Source organism: Lissotriton vulgaris, chromosome 1_1, assembly GCF_964263255.1.
Source record: "Lissotriton vulgaris chromosome 1_1, aLisVul1.2, whole genome shotgun sequence".
Lineage (NCBI taxonomy): Eukaryota > Metazoa > Chordata > Amphibia > Caudata > Salamandridae > Lissotriton > Lissotriton vulgaris.
This window is the reverse complement of record NC_141685.1, coordinates 1,688,569,181-1,688,591,365: the sequence shown is the minus strand read 5'-3', so window position 1 is coordinate 1,688,591,365 and position 22,185 is coordinate 1,688,569,181. Positions and strand designations below refer to the sequence as shown.

Genomic DNA, 22,185 nt, shown 5'->3' with positions numbered 1-22,185 from the left:
ATGCCAGAGTGCAAAGTTAAAACCCCTTGGCTCATAAGCTGCTCATATGCAAATTGGAAATTTGAGGGTTCTGCAGAGATTTTGGACTATTGTGCAAACACACAAATTTCTTTTGCATTGAGTTTGATACTTCTGCACAAAGGATTGGCTAAACAAAATTTACCCCACACCAGATACCAGACAGATGTTTTCCACCATCAAAAAAATGGAAAAAAAAGATTGTGAAACCATATGTAATACACGAGCACAGATCTTAAGCCTCCTTTGTCCATGAGTGAGTTGATCACTCAGCCCAGTTTTTTAGGTCGAGTAATTTATTACTCGAAACCTATTACATGTGAACAAACTCTCTTGAACAAGCTGGACCTCTATTTCTGTCTCACTCTCTCCTGCCTCTTCACTGTCTTGGCCTCTCCACTCTTCCTCTATTTCTGTCTCACTCTCCCCTGCCCCTTCACTGTCTTGGCCTCTCCACTCTTCCTAAGTTTCCGTCTCACTCTCTCCTGCCCCTTCACTGTCTTGACCTCTCCACTCTTCCTCAATTTCTGTCTCACTCTCTTCTGCCCCTTCCCTGTCTTGGCCTCTCCACTCTTCCTCTGTTTCTGTCTCACTCTCTCCTGCCCCTTCACTGTCTTGGCGTCTCCACTCTTCCTCAGTTTCCGTCTCACTCTCTCCTGCCCCTTCACTGTCTTGACCTCCCCACTCTTCCTCTATTTCTGTCTCACTCTCTCCTGCCCCTTCACTGTCTTGGCCTCTCCACTCTTCCTCTATTTCTGTCTCACTCTCTCCTGCCCCTTCACTGTCTTGGCCTCTCTACTCTTCCTCTATTTCTGTCTCACTCTCTCCTGCCCCTTTACTGTCTTGGCCTTTCCACTCTTCCTCAGTTTCCGTCTCACTCTCTCCTGCCCCTTCACTGTCTTGGCGTCTCCACTCTTCCTCAGTTTCCGTCTCACTCTCTCCTGCCCCTTCACTGTCTTGGCGTCTCCACTCTTCCTCTATTTGCGTCTCACTCTCTCCTGCCCCTTCACTGTCTTGCTTCTGTTTATTGTATTTCCACAAATCTAATATCTTGGTCTATTCCTTTTCAATAATCAGGCATATTTGTTCATTAGGTGTTTGTTTTTGATGGGTTTATTTATAGGCACTTTCTATCTATCTATCTATCTATCTCCCTCACTCTATCTATCTATCAGCCTCACTCTATCTATCTATCGCACTCTATCTCTCTCACACACACACACTCTCTCTCTCTCACACACACACACTCTCTCACACGCAGTACAGCCTTCTACCGCCACCACTCTACCACTCTCTCCACCAACACTCTACCTCTCTATCCACCACCACCCTATCCACCACTCTATGCACCACCACTCTAGCGCCCACACTCTAGCGACCACACTCTAGCGACCACACTCTAGCGACCACACTCTAGCGACCACACTCTAGCGACCACACTCTAGCGCCACCAATCTAGCGCCACCACTCTACCCGCCCACCACGCTACCCTCCAACTCCACCCTCACAATCCACTATCCAAATCCACCATCCAAGTACTACTACACCCTCTAAATCCACCCTCAAAAGCACCCTCCAACTACAAATCCACCCTCCAACACCACCCTCCAAAAAGACCATCCAACTCCACCCTCCAACTCCAACATCTAAATACACCCTTCAAATCCACCCTCCAACTACAACTCCAACCTCCAAATACACCCTCCAAATACACCCTCAAACTACAACTACCGACTCCAACTCCACCATCCAACTCCACCATCCAGCTACACCCTCCAAATCCCCCCTCCAACTCCACCATCCAACTCCACCATCCAGCTACACCCTCCAAATCCCCCCTCCAAATCCACCCTCCAAATCCACCCTCCAACTCCACCCTCCCAATTCACACTCCAACTCCACCCTCCAACTCCACCCTCCAACTCCACCCTCCAACTCCACCCTCCAACTCCACCCTCCAACTACACCCTCCAACTACACCCTCCAACTACACCCTCCAACTACACCCTCCAAATCAAAATCCTACATCCAAATCCACCCTCAAAATCCAACTCCACCATCCAACTCCACCATCCAACTCCACCATCCAACTCCACCATCCAACTCCACCATCCAACTCCACCATCCAACTCCACCCTCCAACTCCAACTCCACCCTCCAACTCCAACTCCACCCTCCAACTCCACTCTCAAAATCCACCATCCAAATCAAAAGTCAACTCCACCCTCCAACTCCACCCTCCAACTCCACCCTCCAACTCCACCCTCCAAATCCACCCTCCAAATCAAAAGCCAACTCCACCCTCCAAGTCCACCCTTCAAATCAAAAGCCAACTTCACCCTCCAACTCAAAAGCCAACTCCACCCTCCAAATCCACCCTTCAAATCAAAAGCCAACTTCGCCCTCCAACTCAAAAGCCAACTCCACCCTCCAACTCCAAACCATTGTTGTTTGTAATATCAATACATGTAAGTCACATAAATACAACTCATATTGCATTACAAATGCTATAGGTGTCACATTTGCAAAGGTTATAACTAATTAGCGTTGTAAATGACAAAGCAATTATTTCACTATTTTTCACACCAAAACATTAAAATAAAATTGGTCATTTACAATAGCAATAGCTCAAACTTTCCAAATGAGAAACATAGTGCATTGCATTTTAACTCCCTGTTAACTTCTGCTGATCTGATGCTCACTTTCACCACACCTCCTTCTCTAACTCCCTATTCTATTATCTTCTCCTGTGCTGATCTGCTGCTCTCTGCCACCCCACCTCCTTCTTTAACTCCCCGTTCTCTTCCTCTGTGCTGATCTGTTCCTCTCTTCCAACAAACTCCTTCTCTAACTCCCTGTTCTCTTCTCCTGTACAGTACTGCTGATCTCTTCCACCCTGCCTCCTTCTCTAACTCCATGTTCTCTTCTCTTCTCATGTGCTGATCTGCTGCTCTCTTCCAACCCGCCTCCTTCTTTAACTCCCTGTTTTCTTATCCTTCGCTAATCTGCTGTTCTTTTCCACTCGCCTCTTTCTCGAACTCCCTGTTCTATTCTCCTGTACTGATCTGCTGCTCTCTTCCACCCACCTACTTCTCTAACTCCCTGTTCACTTCTCTTCTCCAGAGCTGATCTGCAGCTCTCTTCAACCCGCCTCCTTCTCTACCTCCCGGTTCTCTTCTCCCGTCCTGTTCTGCTGCTCTCTTCAACAACACCTCCTTATTTAACTCTATGTTCTCTTCGCCTGTGCTAATCTGCTGCTCTCTTCCACCCGCCTCCTTCTTTATTTCCCTGTTCTCTTCTGCTGTGCTGATCTGCTGCTCTCTTCCACCCACCTCCTTCTCTAACTACCTGTTCTCTTCTGCTGTGCTGATCTGCTGCTCTATTCCACCCACCTCCTTCTCTAACTACCTGTTCTCTTCTGGTGTGCTGATCTGCTGCTCTCTTCCACCCACCTCCTTCTCTAACTACCTGTTCTCTTCTGCTGTGCTGATCTGCTGCTCTCTTCCACCCGCCTCCTTCTGTAACTCCCTGTTCTCTTATGCTGATCTGCTGCTCTCTTCCACATCTCATCCTTCTCTAACTCCCTGTTCTCTTCTCCCGTGCTGATTTGCTGTTCTCTTCCACCCCACCTCCTTCTTTAAATCCATGTTCTCTTCTCCTGTGCTGATCTGCTGTTCTCTTCCACTCCACATCCTTCTTCAACTCCATGTTCTCTTCACCTGTGCTGATCTGCTGCTCTCAAATACCCCACCTCCTTCTTTAACTCCCTGTTCTCTTCTCCTGTGCTAATATGTTGTTCTCTTCCACCGCTTCCTTTCTTAACTCCCTGTTCTCTTCTCATGTGCTGATCTGCTCTTCTCTTCCACCCACCTACTTTTTTAACTCCCTGTTCTCTTCTCCTGTGCTGATATGCTGCTCTCTAAAACCTGCCTCCTTCTTTAATTCCCTGTTCATTTCTCCTGTGCTCATATGCTGTTCTCTTCCACCCACCTCCTTCTTTAACTCCATGTTCTCTTCTCCTGTGCTGATCTGCTGCTCTCTCCCACCCGCTTCCTTATTTAACTCCATGTTCTCTTCTCCTGTGCTGATCTGCTGCTCACTCCCACCCGCTTCCTTATTTACCTCCATGTTCTCTTCACCCCGCTTCCTTATTTAACTCTGTTATTTTCTCCGGTACTAATCTGCTGTTCTCTTCCAACCGCCTCCTTCTTGAACTCCCTGTTCTCTTCTATTCTCCTGTGCTGATCTGCTGCTCTCTTCCACCGCCTCCTTCTTTATCTCCCCGTTCTGTTCTCCCATCCTGATCTGCTGCTCTCTTCCACCCCGTTCTCCAAAACCCTGTTCTCTTTTCCCGTGCTGATCTGCTGTTCCCTTCCATCGCCTACTTCTCTAACTCCCTGTTCTCTTCTCCTGTGCTGAACTGCTGATCTCTTCAACAAGCATCCTTCTGTAACCGCACACTCACATACATACAACCATGCACGCACGCACACATACAACAACACACATACAACTACACACACATCTATCCCGCTCTCTCTATCTATCGCCCTTACTCTATCTATCACCCTCACTATATCTATTGCCCTCACTCTATCTATCGCCCACACTCTATCACCCTCACTCTATCTATCACCCTCACTCTATCTATCCCCCTCACTCTATCGCCCTCACTCTATCTATCGCCCTCACTATCTATCGCCCTCACTCTATCTATCTTTCTATCGCACAACAACAGCATCACTCAGGGGCACCACAGCATCACTCAGGGGCACCACAACATCACTATGCGCTACCACAGCATCATTGAACGCCACAGCATCACTTGTCGCCACCACAACATCACTCAGCGCCACCACAGTATCAATCTGTGCAAACATTCAACAACAACTGGTTCACATATGTTCTCTCAATGTTTCAAGCTTTATTACAAATGTCACAAAAAATGTTGATATTTCCCTTCTGTTTTAGTCACAATAAAATACACTGAACATAATCTTCACAAAAGTTAATTACAAACGTTTAAGCTATTGCCATTATAAATCACAATAACTTTTATTTAAGTATTAATTATTTTTTTAAAAACATTGTTATATGTCAAATCAATACTTCTAAGTCACGTAAATACAAAACATGTTGCATTAAAAATGCTATAGGTGTCACATTATTAGCATTGTAAATGACAAAGCTATTAATTGCACAATTTTCAAAAATAACACATAAACAACAAGTTTGTCATGTACAAGACAACTCAAACTTTCCTAATGCAAGACCTATTGCATTGCAAATTCTTGTTGCTACAGGTGTTGTGAGTCATTTTGGTTGTGTGGTCGAGTCCTCATGCTCTGTGGCTAAAGCTAACTTCTCTTTTCTTCTCCAGAGGAAACGATGCCTATACGTTTTTGGTGGACAGAGATCGAAGACCTATCTTAATGACTTCTTCAGCTACGATGTGGACAGTGACCACGTGGAAATCATATCAGATGGCACAAAAAAAGACTCGGGCATGGGTAAGCTGAAGGAGCGCGTTCTGTTATGTTTATTAGGCAGTGCTCTCACTCTTGACTAAGCTCTTCAAACGTTTGTGAACTGATAATGCAAGTTCTTAGTTACTCAATAGGACCGAATGCTAATCTTTGTAAAGCCAAGGGCCAGTCTCTAACCCAGATGATGCATTTGGATTTCACTAAGACTTGATCTTATGCCAATGGTCCTAATTGTTACACAGCACCCCTAAGAGCCCCGAGTCATAAGTGCAACATCAAAATGCATATGTGTGCTAATTATTCATCACTGATCATTCCTTCTCTGTCAACATTGATAAAACGTCTCTCACAACGCGCTAATGCACTGCATCTTTGACATCTGCCAACTCCGTATTGACAAAAAATGTCAGGAACTGTAAGAACTACTGCTCCATTTTTAAATATGCCTCCTCGAGGCCTTCAGTAGGGGCAGAATTCTCTGAAGTGGAGGGAATACTAATGGATTAACTTTACCCTCTGAAATTTTCCAGCTTGCCAGTGCGTCTATTTCTCCACTCTGTTCCTAAGCGTTTGCCTGAACATATTTTGGCACTAAGGACCCTTTTCCACAGTATGTGCATTAGTAAAAGACACAGTACGCTGTGTTCCCACAAGAGAGAGATCTCAGGCAGAGTGATTGCAAGATTTGGGTAGCTAGACAAAAACACAGGCAAACAATGCATTTCCAGTAAAAAGGACCTGGGAAGATGAACAGACACCCTAAGAAAACAAGTAGAAACAAAGATTGCAAAATATGGATTTTTCCTCCAACTATTGAGACCCTTTGACAAATAGTGCAGCTGTGATTTCTGTGAGACTATCCTTTCAATAAGATTCATGTGTGCGATAATGGCCGTTCTGGAGAGATGTGTGCAACCAAGTGGTCCAGGGGATTAGTATAATCTGTTTACGCATACCCTCAAATCAGATCACATAAAAAAATCCACAAAATATTAAACCCATACATGTTTGCACTGTAAGCTTTCATAAACTTTGGGTATAATTTTCACATAAAATATCAAGAGGTCTGCCCTTATAATCCTCAGCCAGCTAGTTGAAAGTGGATCTAAACAGGATGAAAGAGGATGGCTGTTATGTAGCTTTTGAGGCATTGATTGACTTTAAACAGACTGCCCATTGTGATGACCTGTCATGTATGAACAGCATAGACCGATACAAAGCAATAAAGACAAAATCTACCTTGTTGAGTCCTCTGGACACAAAAAGCAGAGTTCTTTTCTGACATAACGAAGAATGCCAAATGCAAAGGCGATAAATTTCCCATTTGATTAAAGTGCAGGCTCAATCATGAAATTGAAATGTGTTCTGTATTCATCTTCTGGGATTTACATTAATGATGTAAGGAGTAGTGGGTCTGCAGGGGTCAGTAACAATGGGAAAAGAGAGGAACCGTGTACGAGCTCTCCCTATGCGCACATTGAAAGCTAAGCCCTTGAGAGCCCCTGCCACCTGTTCACAACAGGATTTTAATGATTGATAATAATTTGGAAACTGAGTAGTGAACAGCACGGTAGACCAAAATAACTGCAGTACACCTGTCTTCAAATTTGACTCCAACATTTGTTGTAGACTTCTAATGTCTGGGTAGAACTAAGAGAACAAGCATTTGCAGTGCAATAGGTCTCACATTTGCCAGAGATTAAGCTATTGCCATTGTAATGCCTTTTATTTATTTGTTTTCAAAACCCACACATAAATAAAAAAACATTGTAATTTACAATGCCAATAGCTCAAACTCTAGCAAATGCGAGACGTATTGCATTGCAAATGCTTGTCTTATTTTCTATCGTAGGGCTCCGGCACTTGATCATGCAACCAGCGAAATGGCATCTGGATGATTAAATAACCAGTAGCAGCCCATAGACTGTATCGTTTTGCCAAATTTCTCTGCCTGCTGCTGAAAAATGGAAAGAGGCTGGACAGAGCAGCGTTGGCAGGGAAATAGAATGTGTAGAGGCTTTTGCGAACCACCACAGTAGTGTGGGTCTCTGAAAGGTGCGTGCCATGCCTTGTTAACAGTTTTACAAGCAGTGAGGACACATGGCAGCGGGTGTGGGTGGGGGAGCATGATAAAATCGGGCTCATGCATAAAATAAGAAGGGCACATAGCCGCCCCAGCCCCCACGAGGCCCTGAAGCCCCACCATGCTTAAGAAGGGGAAGTGTGAAGGGCTACAATGTCTCATGCCTTCCAGGAAACGAAATTCAAAAGTACAGGAACAGCGTACCTCAGGGGAGGGGGGGGCACAGAAAGCAAGGCTGCAGAAATGCAGATTTTAGTCCTGGCTTGGTCTTAACATTCCGTGAATCTGAGCAAACTCTGAGCAGTCTAATACCTCACACAGCATGCTGGCATTATGGGAGGAGACTCCGCCCTTCAGCATGTACAGCCAATCGTAGGTAAAGGAAATGAAAAGCAGGATGCTAAATTAAAACCAGCTAGGCCGCGAAAGTTAAGGTGACCCTGTTAATTAGACAAGGAATGTCAGGAATGGAGCTGGCCCCCGGCCACGCTGCTGCTCGCTCCTAAGCTCCCTAGGCCAGGGGAGTTAATGTTTAGAGAGAAGGCGGGACATGCACCCGCCTTTGGCCAACAGCGAGCTTTCAATTTTTGAGCTTTTCAGAAAACTCATGCGTGTGGCTTTTTTTAGCCACACACACACACAAGTTTGCTGAAAAGCTGAAGTGATTCCAAGAGGTCGTTTTCTAGAGCAGCGCATGTGCTTTGCGCTAGGCTCGATCTGAAAATGAAATGGAAAACTGGTACATAAAGCATTTTAGTAACAAAAGCTCCAAAATATGTCTCCAGTGCTATCAGTCACATTCCAAGTTATTAACTTGTGCAAAGGGAATAACCCCAACCTTCTGGCAAGGGGATTTACCGGCCTTATGCAGTGCAGCTTCCTTCTGTTAAAACCACAACAAACTGCCAAGTGCTCTTGAAGGCCTTTTTTAGGAATGGACAGTCATAGTTTGGCTGAATAATTCAGTGCTCATGACTTACTGAAATTAATCATATGTGAATTCAGACCGAAAGCTCATGGAAGGCCAGGCCCTCCCTGCTCTAGAACACACGCATCCTAGTACCGGTTTCGCCCTAGTTAGGGCTCATCAGCCAGGTATAGCTTTGTTCCAGAGACAGTGTACATGGTACCCATGCCTGTACATACCCGTCCTACTAGAACCAAGATATACCTGGCTGATGAGCCCTAAATAGGGCGAAACCAGTCCTAGGTTGATTGTGTTCCATTTCAAGGAGGACCTAGCCCCTCTGGTCGAGCTGGACTGTTCCTATTGGATTGCTTTGCATATGACTGCATCAAACTGGGGTTGCGTGTTGTGCAAAGTGTTGCCCTAAGCTGGACGGATGTGCCCAGACGTGTGTCCCGTACATGCTGTGTCACTGGAACCAAGCTATTTTTGGTTGATGACCCCAAACTAGGGAGAGATTGGTCCTGTGTTGCTTGTGTGACGGGTCAGGGAGGACCTGGCCTTGCAGTTCGGGCTGTACTGTTCCCACTGGAGTTGGGTCAAGACTGATTTGCATATGGCTGGGTGCAAACTGAGGTGACAGGGTGTGCAAAATAAAGAAGGACTTTGATGCAGCCCGATGTATTCAAGCGTTCCACCCATTACTTTTTTGTATACTCTTCTGAACTTCTGAACTTAGTGCTGATGTTCCTAGATCAAGCACATGGCTCTGTCTCTCCACATCAATCTCACTCATAAGTGAACCATGAGTCAAGTGGGTGTATTTAACATTGGAATTCCCTTTCTTAATAAACCTGCTGTGTTCCTTCAAATCTACAACTTGTACATTTCTGGATTTCCACACCAGTTATTCTAGTGCAATGTTTTGAAAAACCCAGTACACAGACACTGTACATGCTCAAGTGCACCTTGTGATATTGTTTTCAAAAGAGCTTGTTTGCCCTTGTGACATAAAAACTTCTCAACAGTGATTTATTGGTGGTGGTCAGGACTCAGGATCTCAAGCCACTTTCACTACTGAGCTGTGCTGGTTTGCAGATTTGTTTTGTTTAGTACCGTCCCACAAGTGTGGTATTTAGGGGACTAATGTTATGATGTAAAAGAATTGCAACATGGTCTTCTAGTCGTACCTGAGCATAAGGCTGTGATATCGATTATATTGCTCCTTCTTATTTTGGACATGTTTTGTGTGTTTCTGTAATAAAACTTAGTTGCAACGACTTAGTACTCTTCATGGATCCCTGTTTTAAGGGGCTGTAGCCTTCAGCAGTCTTATTCTTTCCAAATAACCCGAGATCAGGCAGCCCTTTCATTTGGGTTGATTTGTCAATCCACAGGGTAGCGCTGCAAGGCAACAGTTCTTGTTAATGAGTAGTCACATGTTCCTTTCTTGTCTCGACACGAGCGTCCGTGTATTCTGTGTTTAAGATGTTTGCGCTGGTTGACAGCCAAAAATAAACTTATTTTGGTAATTTCCCACCCACACGTTCTATTTGATGTGTTCGCCATAGGCATGTTTGTTTAATTTCAATGAAGTTTGACATGTGTCTATTTGCCACAAATACTGGTAATGTGGTTTGTGAACTCTTTAGGGCATTTATATGAGGCGAAAAGTTCCTATGCTGTTCACATAGAGGAATGATTTATTGATTTCAGAAGGTAGGAGAATGTCTAAAGGTTAGAAATCCACTTGCCTTGGGTGTTTTTTGGGATGTGGGGAGGTAGGTAAGGAAAAGGATAATAAACACAAGTCACGCCAAATGCACATTTGCTTCCATTTGAAATCCTTTTGATGGCTTTTAAAGTGGTAAGAATGATGAAATTAAGAATTTCGATTACTGGGAATGTGAAATAAGTTAGAGGGGCTTCAGCATATAACTACCTAATCAAACGTGCTGAAAAATCTTGAATACTTGTACAAGGGAAAACGCAATACTATGTGCACAATTAAGTACTTTTCTTCCTCCCCACTCTACAGTGGATAGCTTCTGTTGAGAAGACAGCAGGCGCAGAGGAGCTCCCTAGATAGAGTTATAGACTGAAATGCTATTGGAGGCATTACAGAGTTGTAAGGTCCTCTTATTCCTTTAGTTGATCAATGAACGGATCAATGACATTTTAGAATGGCATAGGGATTCAGATGAGCCTTTTCCGCCACCTTTTTCTTTTTTTAACGTGTACCCAGTGCCATTATCAAACATTTTTAATCTCAAGGTTCCATATCGTTTCATAAGAAAGCTGTTTAGGAAGTGCATTCTACCCTCCACTCTCGAGCGAAGAGTCTGCCCTCCACTCTCGAGCGAGGCGAGGAGTCTGCCCTCCACTCTCGAGCGAGGCGAGGAGTCTGCCCTCCACTCTCGAGCAAAGAGTCTGCCCTCCACTCTAAAGCGAGGCGAGGAGTCTGCCCTCCACTCTAAAGCGAGGCGAGGAGTCTGCCCTCCACTCTCCAGCAAAGAGTCTGCCCTCCACTCTCGAGCGAGGCGAGGAGTCTGCTCTCCACTCTCGAGTGAGGCGAGGAGTCTGCCCTCCACTCTCGAGCGAGGCGAGGAGTCTGCCCTCCACTCTCGAGCGAGGCGAGGAGTCTGCCCTCCACTCTAGAGCGAGGCAAGGAGTCTGCCCTCCACTCTCGAGCGAGGAGTCTGCCCTCCACTCTCGAGCGAGGCGAGGAGTCTTCCCTCCACTCTCGAGAGGGAGGCGAGGAGTCTGCCCTCCACTCTACAGCGAGGCGAGGAGTCTGCCCTCCACTCTCGAGCGAGGAGTCTGCCCTCCACTCTTGAGCGAGGCGAGGAGTCTGCCCTCCACTCTCGAGCGAGGACGCCTAGGTGCTAGAAGTGAATACCTCAGCAACTTGCTCAGTAATGACCCAAACATGGCATTTGCTGTATTCTTAGTGCACTGAGCCTACTCTTTAAGCACAAAAGTGTTGTTGAGAAACTAGAATTAGAACGGGGCATATTTCATAGGTATATAGTGATTTAAAGAGTTCACTGCTAATTTCTACATACAGATGTATACATCAGAGAGGCCTCCTCTCTGTTTTTTTTTCTTTATTGAACTTGCTGGTGGTATTTTTAATTAATTTCACAAGGATGGAAGGCTGATTTAGGCACGAATTTTACGAGACTGACGCTGACTCTTCACATCTACTCGTTTGGACACTGTGCCTTATAGATGATTGTACTTTACCCGTCATTCAATTTTATCCATTTACATTATGTTTATCTTTCAAATCAGGCTAATCAAAAGAGAAAGGATCACTTGTCCTGCTCAACCCTGAGTGTACAGGACTAGCAAGGGGTGTCCCGTCTTTTTATTGGGACACCCCTTGCTAGTCCTGTACACTCAGGGTTGAGCAGGACAAGTGATCCTTTCTCTTTTGATTAGCCTATATCTACCTGGAAAATGAATGGATCCGTTTTCCACCTCCCCTCTTTTGATTAGAATATCTTTCAAATCATACAATCGCTGTTGGAGAGGGTTGATCGGGGTGTGTTTGTTTTCATATTGATATTGATTGATAACCAACCTGCAATAGATTCATAGTAGCTCGTAGATGCCAACATACTAATGCCTCTCACAGGCAGACACCCTTCTTCTGAATTTACCTTGTATAAATAGAGATGTTTATTCTAACTTGTTACTAGCTGAACCGTCTATGTATCGACCATATTCAGGCCTGCGCGCAATGCAGCACTTTTAAAAAAAGTAAATAATGTTTTAAAACGGAGGGGGGAGCATCTCCTCTAGGGGCGTGGCCCGAGAGGGACATGGCGGCGGCAGGCTAGCGGCTGTCGCGGTGCTCCCCGTGTGGAAGCACCGAAGACGAGTATGTGGATGTTCCCCTACTGAGCAGCATTACGGTTAGAGCGGATGATATGGGAAACAGAAATTGTATAACGTGGTAAAAATAAGCTACTTTTTTTGGCTTTCCCCTGCTTTTTGGATTCCGCGAGAGTGAGGCGAGCAGCGGCAGAGGCGGCGTTAGGACCCGGGGGAAATGGTAGCATTGAGCCTGCGCCTAGAGGACGGGGCGGAGCCGATTCACGTTGGGAGAGACGCTGCTTCGGAAGCGGTTTTGGAGACGACAGCTGAGGCGTTGGTGACTATCTCCACGGTCTCCCTAAATCTAGGAAGCAGAACAGTGGAGATAAGTTTGGGATCTGGGGCTTGGGATTCGGGGTGTGCCGATCGGAAATGGGAAGTGTGGCAACATTCAAAAGGAGAGCTTCTGCATCACTTTAGAGGCCCTGTGTGTTGTGGGCCTTTTTCTGCCATTAAATATTTAGCCTCTGCTAAAGGAAGTGTTCATATGGAGGCAGCCTTGTTGACAGGAGCACCAGTTTTGTTAAGCCAGTGTCAAGTAAGCTCAGTAGGACTAGGCGGAGGCTCCACTGCCACAGCTTCAGTAGATACAAACCTGGTAACAGTGTTCTCAGGGACCGGAGAAAAGGAATTAATTGGTATTAAGCAGTCTAAAAACAGGGGGGAGGTGGTAAGAAACAGGTAACAACTGAGGTCTAAACAAGAACTAAGGCAGCAGGGGGCTTTGGGACTCAGTGGAATTGGGTGAAAAAGTGAGACCTACACCACTTATACCACATAAGAGTAAGAGGAAGTGGTGCTCTAAGAAAGGGGACAGGAATAAAACCCCCCAGCAGGTTCCGACACAAAAAAGTACACCCTATCTCAAAAGTTACTTTAAAGTTATGGAGAAAATGAATTCCATAAAGGAGGGGGTAGGTGCAGAAGTAAATGCACAGCCAACTCAGCTAACTCAGACCTCTTCTATATCTGCCCTAGTCTTGGAGAACAGGTACTCCCCTATCGCGGAAACGCAAGCTGATGAGGTGCTAGAAGATCTAGCGGGACCGGTTCTTCCGGACATAGACACACTATTGAGTGGCTGTAATAGTGCGGCGGAGAATGCTCTAACTCATCAAGCTTCTTCTGTAATACCCCAAACACCCTCAAAGGGCTCGGAACTTATAAACTCTACGATTATTTCAACCACAGAGGGTGCAAGGTCTTCCCACCTGTTATCAGGAGAGTACACAGTTTTGGAAGCAATCCCAGTGCGTAACCAGCCTGACATTGCAATTACTTTAGCCTCTCAAACTTATGCCAGACCTGAAATGGATACATCTCGGACCCCTACCCCTGCCCCAGAGCTTGATAAAATAGGGCTTTAATTTCAGTCATTGAGGGGTGATTTACTTGAGAAGTTTGAAATCTCCGAGGCAAATCAAAAAGACTACATGATAGGTTTGATCTTTTGGAAGCCAAATTTGAAGGCATAGAGACTCGGACAACCACACTGGAAAATAAGGTTTCTACCCTCTCGGTCACTACGGCAGAGAGCTCCGCTGATCTTTGCACCTTAAAAAAGCAAAATAGGGCTCTAATGATGGAAATGGAACGTTTGGAGACTCACTCACGGCGGAACAATCTTCGCATACTGAAGATACCCGAAGGGGAAGAAGTGGAGGACATTAAAGCCTTTGTCTGTAGACTCCTTAGGGAGGGTGTGTTGAAAGATCGTTTAGTCATAGACTTAGAGGCAGAAATACAGAGAGTCCATAGAGATCCCTTCAGACTTCACCCAGACCGTAAGGCACCCAGGAAAATTCTGGTATATTTTCAGACGTACAACGTTAAGGAGCTAATACTCAGCAGGTCCCTAGCGAGCGCCTCACTCCACTATCGAGCTAATCCATACCAAATCAGGTCTGATATAGGAGGACGAACAGCCCAAAGACAATGGGAACTAGGTTCAAGAATGCCTGAACCTAGATCATTAGGGGCGCGAGTGCAGATGAAGTTTCCAGCTATGCTAAAAATCATGTGGAATAACAAAATGCACACATGTAACCAGCCAGAAGAAGTAGATGAGTTGTTAACTAATATGAGGGAGTAGTTTGGTTTGGGTGTGTCTAGTTTCTATTTATCGCTCTTAGACCCATCACTTACTGCTTATATGAAAATGAACACTGCATACAAGGGATAATGATTAGTTCTCTTTGCAAAAAAATGCATAGAATATTTTTAAAAAAACACATTTCACATATAGTAGCTAGAAGGGGATAGGACAGACAGGGTGCTGAAAGGCGGGGAGCTCCATAGGGGCTAGACAACGCCTGAGATGAAGGGAGGGTTCCTCAGGGGAGGGGAGGGGAAAAAGAATAAAAAGTCCTCATTTGGTCGCAGAAATGCAATATAAATTGACTCAGATGTTGCAGTCATCTTGGAGGGTTGGTGGCTGGGTAATAATTTGGCTATGGCTGTAAACCTACTTTCTAGTAGTAAAATCATCTCATGGAACCTTAACAGTATAGGAAGTTTAAAGAAACAGCAAAGGGTGTGCGATTTTTTTAAAGAACTTAGAGGCCAGTATATATTTGCTGCAGGAGACTCATCTTGAGGCAGAAGTGTGTAAGAAGGTTTTTGGGAAACAACGTTGGGTACAGGGTGTGCTGTGCTCTAGACAGAAGGGAATCTCTAGGGGAGTAGCAATAATCACCAGGGCAAATAAGGGAATTATGGTACAGAGCTGGGACACTGACCAGTCAGGGAGATGGTTGGTTGCGGTCCTTCTGATTGCTGGTTCACCTTATACATTCGCAGTATAGTACGGCCCGAATGAAGATAATGAAATCTTTCTTCGAAATCTTGAGAAGATATTAATCTTGAGCACAGCACCTGTTATTCTCGGGGGTGATTTCAATCTTGTTTTAGATTGTCAATTAGATCGTACCTCCAGAGCAAAATATGTCCCGCCTAAGAAGTCTCTTTCAGTTCTTAAGAATATAATAAAAGACTTCAACTTGCTGGATGCTTGGAGAGCCAAGAATGGTGACTTAAGAGAGTACTCTTTCTATAGTAAAAAGCACAGGCAATTTTCAAGAATAGATCTGTTCCTGGTAGACCATATACTTAAGTCTGTTTTGACCTCAGTTTCCCATACCCAGTGGGCCTTTCAGACCACTCGGTTGTAGAACTAACTATTAATTTTAAGACTCTTGTCTATGAACGTAGATGGACTCTAGATAGAACCATCTTACTGGAGGGTAGCATTGGAGCCAAAATTAAGAGCAGTATAGTTGAGTTCTTTTTATTCAATGTGGATTCGACCACAGAACAAACTGTCTGGGAGTCATTCAAGGCTTTTTTAGAGGCTTTTTGGGATACCAGATGAAACAAAAAAGAAAAGATCTAAAAGAAAGAGAAGCTAAATATCTGGACTCTAGTAAGAGGAAAGAACAGGAGTTACAGCAGGCAGCTCTGGGGGAAAGAGATAAGATCCCGGTACTCAAAAAGGAGCTTCTAGAGCTACAACTGAATCTTAAAGTCAAAGCAGATAAGTTGATCCATGACAGGTGGGAAGCCAGCAAACTTAAGAACTTTGAGTATGGGAGAAGTGTGGTGCACTCTTGTCGTGGAAGGCCAGATCCGATAGGACTAGGAACAACATCAACACCCTGTCCCAACGGAGCTCGGGAAAACAGTTGACCGACGATGAAGAGATCAGGGCCGAGCTAGGGGATTCATGGAGGAGTTATATCAGGAAAACATAAGTATGGGAACAGAGGATTTGGAGAAGTGGTGGAGCCAGAGGACCCTGCCTCAATTGAGTGAGGCAGATAAAAAGACTCTATCGGGTGAGATTACCGAAGGGGAAATCAGGGTGCAGTTAAAAAAGATGAGTAGGAGCACGGTCCCAGGCCTAGATGGTTCACCAACGGAGGTCTATAAAGATAACTTAGAAGAGATTCTTCCCCACTTGCTGACTCTTTTTAATAACATATATCAGCAAGGAGGAGGTATTCCACCCTCATGGTTAGAGGCTACTATTACTTTAATAGCCAAACCCAATAAGGATCCCATGAAAAGAGTCTTATAGACCTATCTCCCTTCTGAATTCCGACCTTAAAATATTTTCTGGAATTTTGGCTGGGAGATTGGCGAAAGTTATTAAAACCATTATTCACCCGGCCCAGAGGGGCTTTGTGCCAGGTCGACAGTTAAACGAGTTGACATTTCAGGCCATTGGAGCAATAGATTTTGCAGAAGAAAAGGGACTGCCGTTGGCCATTGTGGCAATTGATGCCGCGAAGGCCTTTGATCAGGTTAATTGGTCGTTCCTTTGGGACACTCTGATCAGGTTTGGCTTTCCACTTCCCTTTATCCAAGGTATATTGTACGGGAACCCACGGGCGAAAGTACTGATCAATGGTTGCCTGACTGATTGGTTTATGATTTCAAGGGGGTCGGAACAGGGCTGTCTCCTGTCTCCTCTCCTTTTCGATCTCTATATCGAGCCCTTTGTTTCGTTGTTGAGATCGGATCCAAACAATCATTCCTTTTAAAATGGGTGGGCTGGAGCTTAAGACCGCATTATATGCTGATGACCTATTGCTTCATACTATCAATCCATTAGAGGCCATTCCAAAGTTATTTCAATTAGCAGAGACTTCCAAGCCCTTCTGAATAAATAGACTCCGGATCCGTTTGAGGCAACGACGGACAGGTAGGCGAGCATGGTTTTCTCAGCATTGACTGGCTTGTAACTTGGCCTTATAGCTGGAAGGATTGACAATATTCAGAAGGGCTTGGAAGTCTTTTTGAGAGGCATGGATAGGCTATTATATTGTACTAAGAGCCATTTCATGCTCTGGCATGCCTGATTGAATTGAGCGGGGGGCATTTCTGAACACTTACCTGTGGCGGTAGGGAGCCGTGGGGGGAGCAGCCAGGAAGGACCCTTCGCCTGCCCAGCCGTGAGGGAAACGGCCAACGCGACACGAACCCAGGGACGCTCCTGGCCAAACCGAGCGCCAGGAACCACAGTTCCCAGCAGCCCCGGCACCTGGCGCGCTCGTGACGCTCCCGCTGCGCCTGGAGGCGCCTCAAGAACACGGAGCGCCGAGCGTGCCTGGGGGCATTTCTGAACACTTACCTGTGGCGGTAGGGAGCCGTGGGGGGAGCAGCCAGGAAGGACCCTTTGCCTGCCCAGCCGTGAGGGAAACGGCCAACGCGACACGAACCCAGGGACGCTCCTGGCCAAACCGAGCGCCAGGAACCACAGTTCCCAGCAGCCCCGGCACCTGGCGCGCTCGTGACGCTCCCGCTGCGCCTGGAGGCGCCTCAAGAACGCGGAGCGCCAAGCGTGCCTGGGGGCATTTCTGAACACTTACCTGTGGTGGTTGGGAGCCGTGGGTGGAGCAGCCAGGAACGACCCTTCGCCTGCCCAGCCGTGAGGGAAACGGCCAACGCGACACGAACCCAGGGACGCTCCTGGCCAAACCGAGCGCCAGGAACCACAGTTCCCAGCAGCCCCGGCACCTGGCGCGCTCGTGACGCTCCCGCTGCGCTTGGAGGCGCCTCAAGAACGCGGAACACCTCCCGCCCCGCGGGACGGCGCCGGGCGAAGCCCGGGCAAAGGGCGGGCCCTCTGTGGCCCTCAGAGGCACAAGGAGGACGGGACGGGCCACCACACTTGGCTCCATCACAGAAGCAGGTACAAAAAAAAACATCTAACTTTTTTGCTTCATAAGGTCATTTGTCCCTGACCCGTCCAGTTTCTATTTTGGAGATCTTGTAGTCCTAAAAATATGTCTTTCTGGGAGGACCTGAATGCCTTGTGTGGCACTAACTACGCCCCTATCACATCAACTCCACCCACATCTGGCAGGAATATTGACCTTATAAACAGCTCTCCCCAGGAACTACCTTTATTGCCTGTAATGATTCCCACCCAAGCTAACACGCTGCCCCAGGCCCTAATCACCAAAATGAACATTGAGGAGATTCCTGCTAATGTTGATCAAATGCCCTGTAGCCCCTCATCACCCCCCGCTATTTCAACTGTTCCTACGCCACAGAAGGTAGGGGCCACATCAAATGCTTTTGCTTCCCCCTTCCAATCCACCCTATTAGCCCACATTGAACGATTGCTGAACCTGGCCCTATCACCCCTGGTCACAAAAATTCAGGACCTGGGAGAAAGGTTGTCCAGCGTGGAAAAAATAGTACAAAGGATTAATCCTTCAAATGTAAACACTGCTTATACGCCTTCCACCAACCTTGAGAAACCTAAGTCTACAGAACACAGAAAAGCACCATCAATTGATCCCTCTACTAGCAAACCCATCCCAAAAAGATGTCACTCTTTAATAGCACCTAGGATTCCTCATGAAAGAAGACATCGAATCAACCTACCCCCTGAAGCCGCCCCCTATGTGACTGTTCTCTCTGGGGTGCCAGAGCTTAGACAGGGCAAATTTGAAACAAATCAAGACCTTCTGAACAAAGCCATCTTCTGGCTCAATAACAATAGACCGCTGCCACCTGACCTAGATGGCGGAATTGTAAGCGTCAGGAGGGTAGGATGGTTGGGTACGTTGCCCAAAAACAGTCCAGGAGATCTGATTTTAATTGAAATCAAACATAGGAACATTGTCCCCTACCTAAGATCCTCTCAACCCAAAACAGGAGATGGCCCTATTTGTATCTGTGACTTGTTTGACTTTTATCCTGGCCCCAGAGTGTTGAACTATAAAATCCGTTGAAAGGGGGTCCCTGCGTACCATGCGCTTTCTTTCATTCTGCACAAGATTGATTCTAGTTTGTTTTAAATGGTCTATTTTTTGGTTGATTAATTCAAATGTATCCCTAGAATGATATCGCTGATAACAACTGTCGTTTTTTAAATGCTGCCTTTAAATGCTGTTTTTAATTGTTTCCTTAACAGTGTGTTTTAACCATTTCCTAAGTAATTGATGAATTTTAAATTGAAACTCTATGTCTTCTTTTTTTCATCATCTTGTTTTTTAAAATACTGTATAATGTACGCTTATATGATATTTCTTTGTTGAATATCGAATAAAGCTTATTTGGAACCTTTGAACCAATTAGCAGAGGAATATGGTGCAGTCTCAGGATATAGCATTAATAAGAGCAAAACAGGTATAATGAGCTGGAACAGTCCTGTCCCTATACCAGGGGCCAAAACTAAGATCAGGTACCTGGGTATTTACCTTACGCAAAAGTTAATTGATGTCCCCAGAACAAGCTGGCAAATTGTGGTTAAAGAAATAACTAAACTTTTACTTAGATGGGCCGGTCTACCTCTTAGTATATATGGTAGAGTCAATTTAATTAAAATGGTAGTATTGCCTAAAGTAACTTTCTTATTTAAGAGTATCCCTCTGACTTTCCATAATAAAGACATCTCCAGCCTCCAGGGCAAGATAGGCTCCTTTATCTGGGCTACTAAGTCACCAAGAATTGCTTGGAGGAAGTTGAGAAGGGGTTTGAAAATTGGCGGCCTGGCCTTCCCTGATTTACTTTTTTACTGTTATGCTTTCGAGTTAAAAAAATTTAGACTCCTGGCTAACAAGTTGGACTCATCCTCACACGGCCGTTTGTTCCAGGCGATGTTATCTGACCTACCCCAGGGCATTGAATTTGTTTTGTTTAAATTCGGTGCCCAGAAGTTTTATAAGAAAGTTCGCTTAAAAATCCTACTTACAGCACTTAAGTTGTGGCAAGCAGTCTGTAAAATATGGAGAATTCCCTATTAAAACTCCCTAGCCCCAATCTGGGACTCCCCCGGAACACCCGAATGCTTATTAGATTGCTTATCGTACCCCTTGAGGGATGCAGGCCTTGTAATATGGGGAGACCTGAACAACAACCTAGGTCTCCTAGATTGGACATCCCTATTTAATATAACAGGAAGATCTCTTACAAGGTTTAAATACTATCAATTATCATCCTGGTGGGGAAGCCAAAATTGGGATCTGATAGAGGAGGGAAGTGGATTTCTGGAATTAGTCAGCAGACAGGAAGGTTGGAAGGGGGAGGTCTCTTCTTGGTATATTTTACTAACAGGGGCAAAAGATCGGCAGGAGGGAGAAATCTCTAAACTCTAGGGTGATCTTCTGGCAGACAGCCCGGAAAGGAAGCTGGAGGTTTGGACAGATTCATTTATAATATCCCAAAAGACAATAAAGCCTGCTAATCTTAGAAGGAACCACCTCTACACAGCACACAGGGTTTACTGGTCTCCTTCAAAATTGACAAAAATTTCTGGAGAATCTTACTACTGTCCCAGATGTAAGCTTTTAGCAGCAGATGATTTACATATTTTCGCGGATTGCCTAGAAATTAAAAACTATTGGCAACAGGTCTGTAGTTTTTTAGAGCAGGTACTGTTGAGACCAGTTATTTGCAGCCCAAGATGGATTCTTTTTGGTCTGCCACACGAATACGACATCAGAGACAGTATCTTTCAGTTTATATTTTATGTTATTGTCATCGCAAGGAGGGAGGTGTGTAGAGAATGGACATCTTCGACCCCCCCAAGGTTTGCAGACTGTCTAAGAAACATCATGGCTATAAGTAAATTAGATCTGCTGTGTAGTGGAGAGGGTATGGGCTCCGTTGGTAAAATGGTCGGATAGGTAAACGATGAAAAGTCCAATGATTATGCCAGGGGTTTGTGGTCTGGTCCTCCCTGGGGCAAGGTTTACCGATATCGAATACGGGAGTTGGACTAGTAGACAGCCTACCTCTGGGTGATCCTTAACCGCTAAGCATAAAATCCTAGGGCGCATAGTGATGATTTGTGCTGGCGGCTTTGAGAGATCCCATCTAGAGTCCTAACATCTGGTGGCATATATGAGGACAAAAAAAAAAGGATGTTTTAAAGCAAAAATCATACAATCTCTGTTGAAGCTGACAAGCAGTCTTCCCAAGCAGACCCTCTCTTGATAGGATGTCTTATGGAGCTGACTATTTGCTGTTGCATTCCAGGAGTTGGAATCTTGGAATGGTGTACTCAGACTTCCAGCCTCTTGAACTTCGTGAAATAAGGGTCATGAGTGGGTTTAAGTAATATTTTTATTCACAGTGCTTAGAAACTGCAGAAGGGCAGCAGGAAGCTCTTATTGAAAACAAATTGTTTTCAAGACTTTAGAAAAAGCTAGTACCTGAAGGTGTTTGTGATGTATTATTCCATTAAAATATGTGGCAGCTCGTTTCATCGATTAACGGGGTAGATCTCCTTTATTTTTTTGCTTCATTTTTCAAAAGAAGACAACGATTCTGTTGCCTCCTATAAACTCCCTATGCAGATGACATCATCTACACACAAGATGCCAAGAAATATGTATTTTTCTTTTAATTACACGGTTACAAGTAAAGAAGAACTAATGAATGCCCAAGATCATCACTGTCACTTGTCGATTAAAGAGCTTCCATTCTCTCTTCCACTCTGACATCCTACACGCTGCACCGACTGACTGCACACATTGTGAGCCTTGCAAGAGACGAGGGGCATACTCTGGAGAAGTACCAAACAGATTCCTCCCTAAAAGAAATATAAAAAGTTCAAACACTATTTAGATTGTCTCTTCATTACGGAGACATGGCTCAAACCCTGGTGCACCCCTGATGTGGTTCACACCCTGCCTCCTGGATATGGTATACAAAGAGTAGACATAGAGAATGAACAACGGGGTGGAGGAGTGGCCATTATATATAGGGACACCCTCTGCTGCTCGACGATACCACTGCAAGAGCTAACGGATGCAGAAGGGATGGGTTTTATAATTAAAATTAATGACAACTTC

At 45.3% G+C, this 22,185-nt stretch overlaps 1 protein-coding gene across 2 annotated transcripts in view; it reads left to right on the top strand.

Moving 5' to 3' along the window:
• MKLN1 (muskelin 1) overlaps window positions 1-22,185 on the top strand; it is an 808,470-nt gene that overhangs the window by 503,817 nt on the left and 282,468 nt on the right. For both annotated transcript variants that reach the window (XM_086918927.1, XM_086918926.1), the window contains exon 12: window positions 5,399-5,528. In XM_086918927.1, the coding sequence (XP_086775053.1) occupies window positions 5,399-5,528 (130 nt within the window). The remainder of the gene's footprint in view (window positions 1-5,398; window positions 5,529-22,185) is intronic.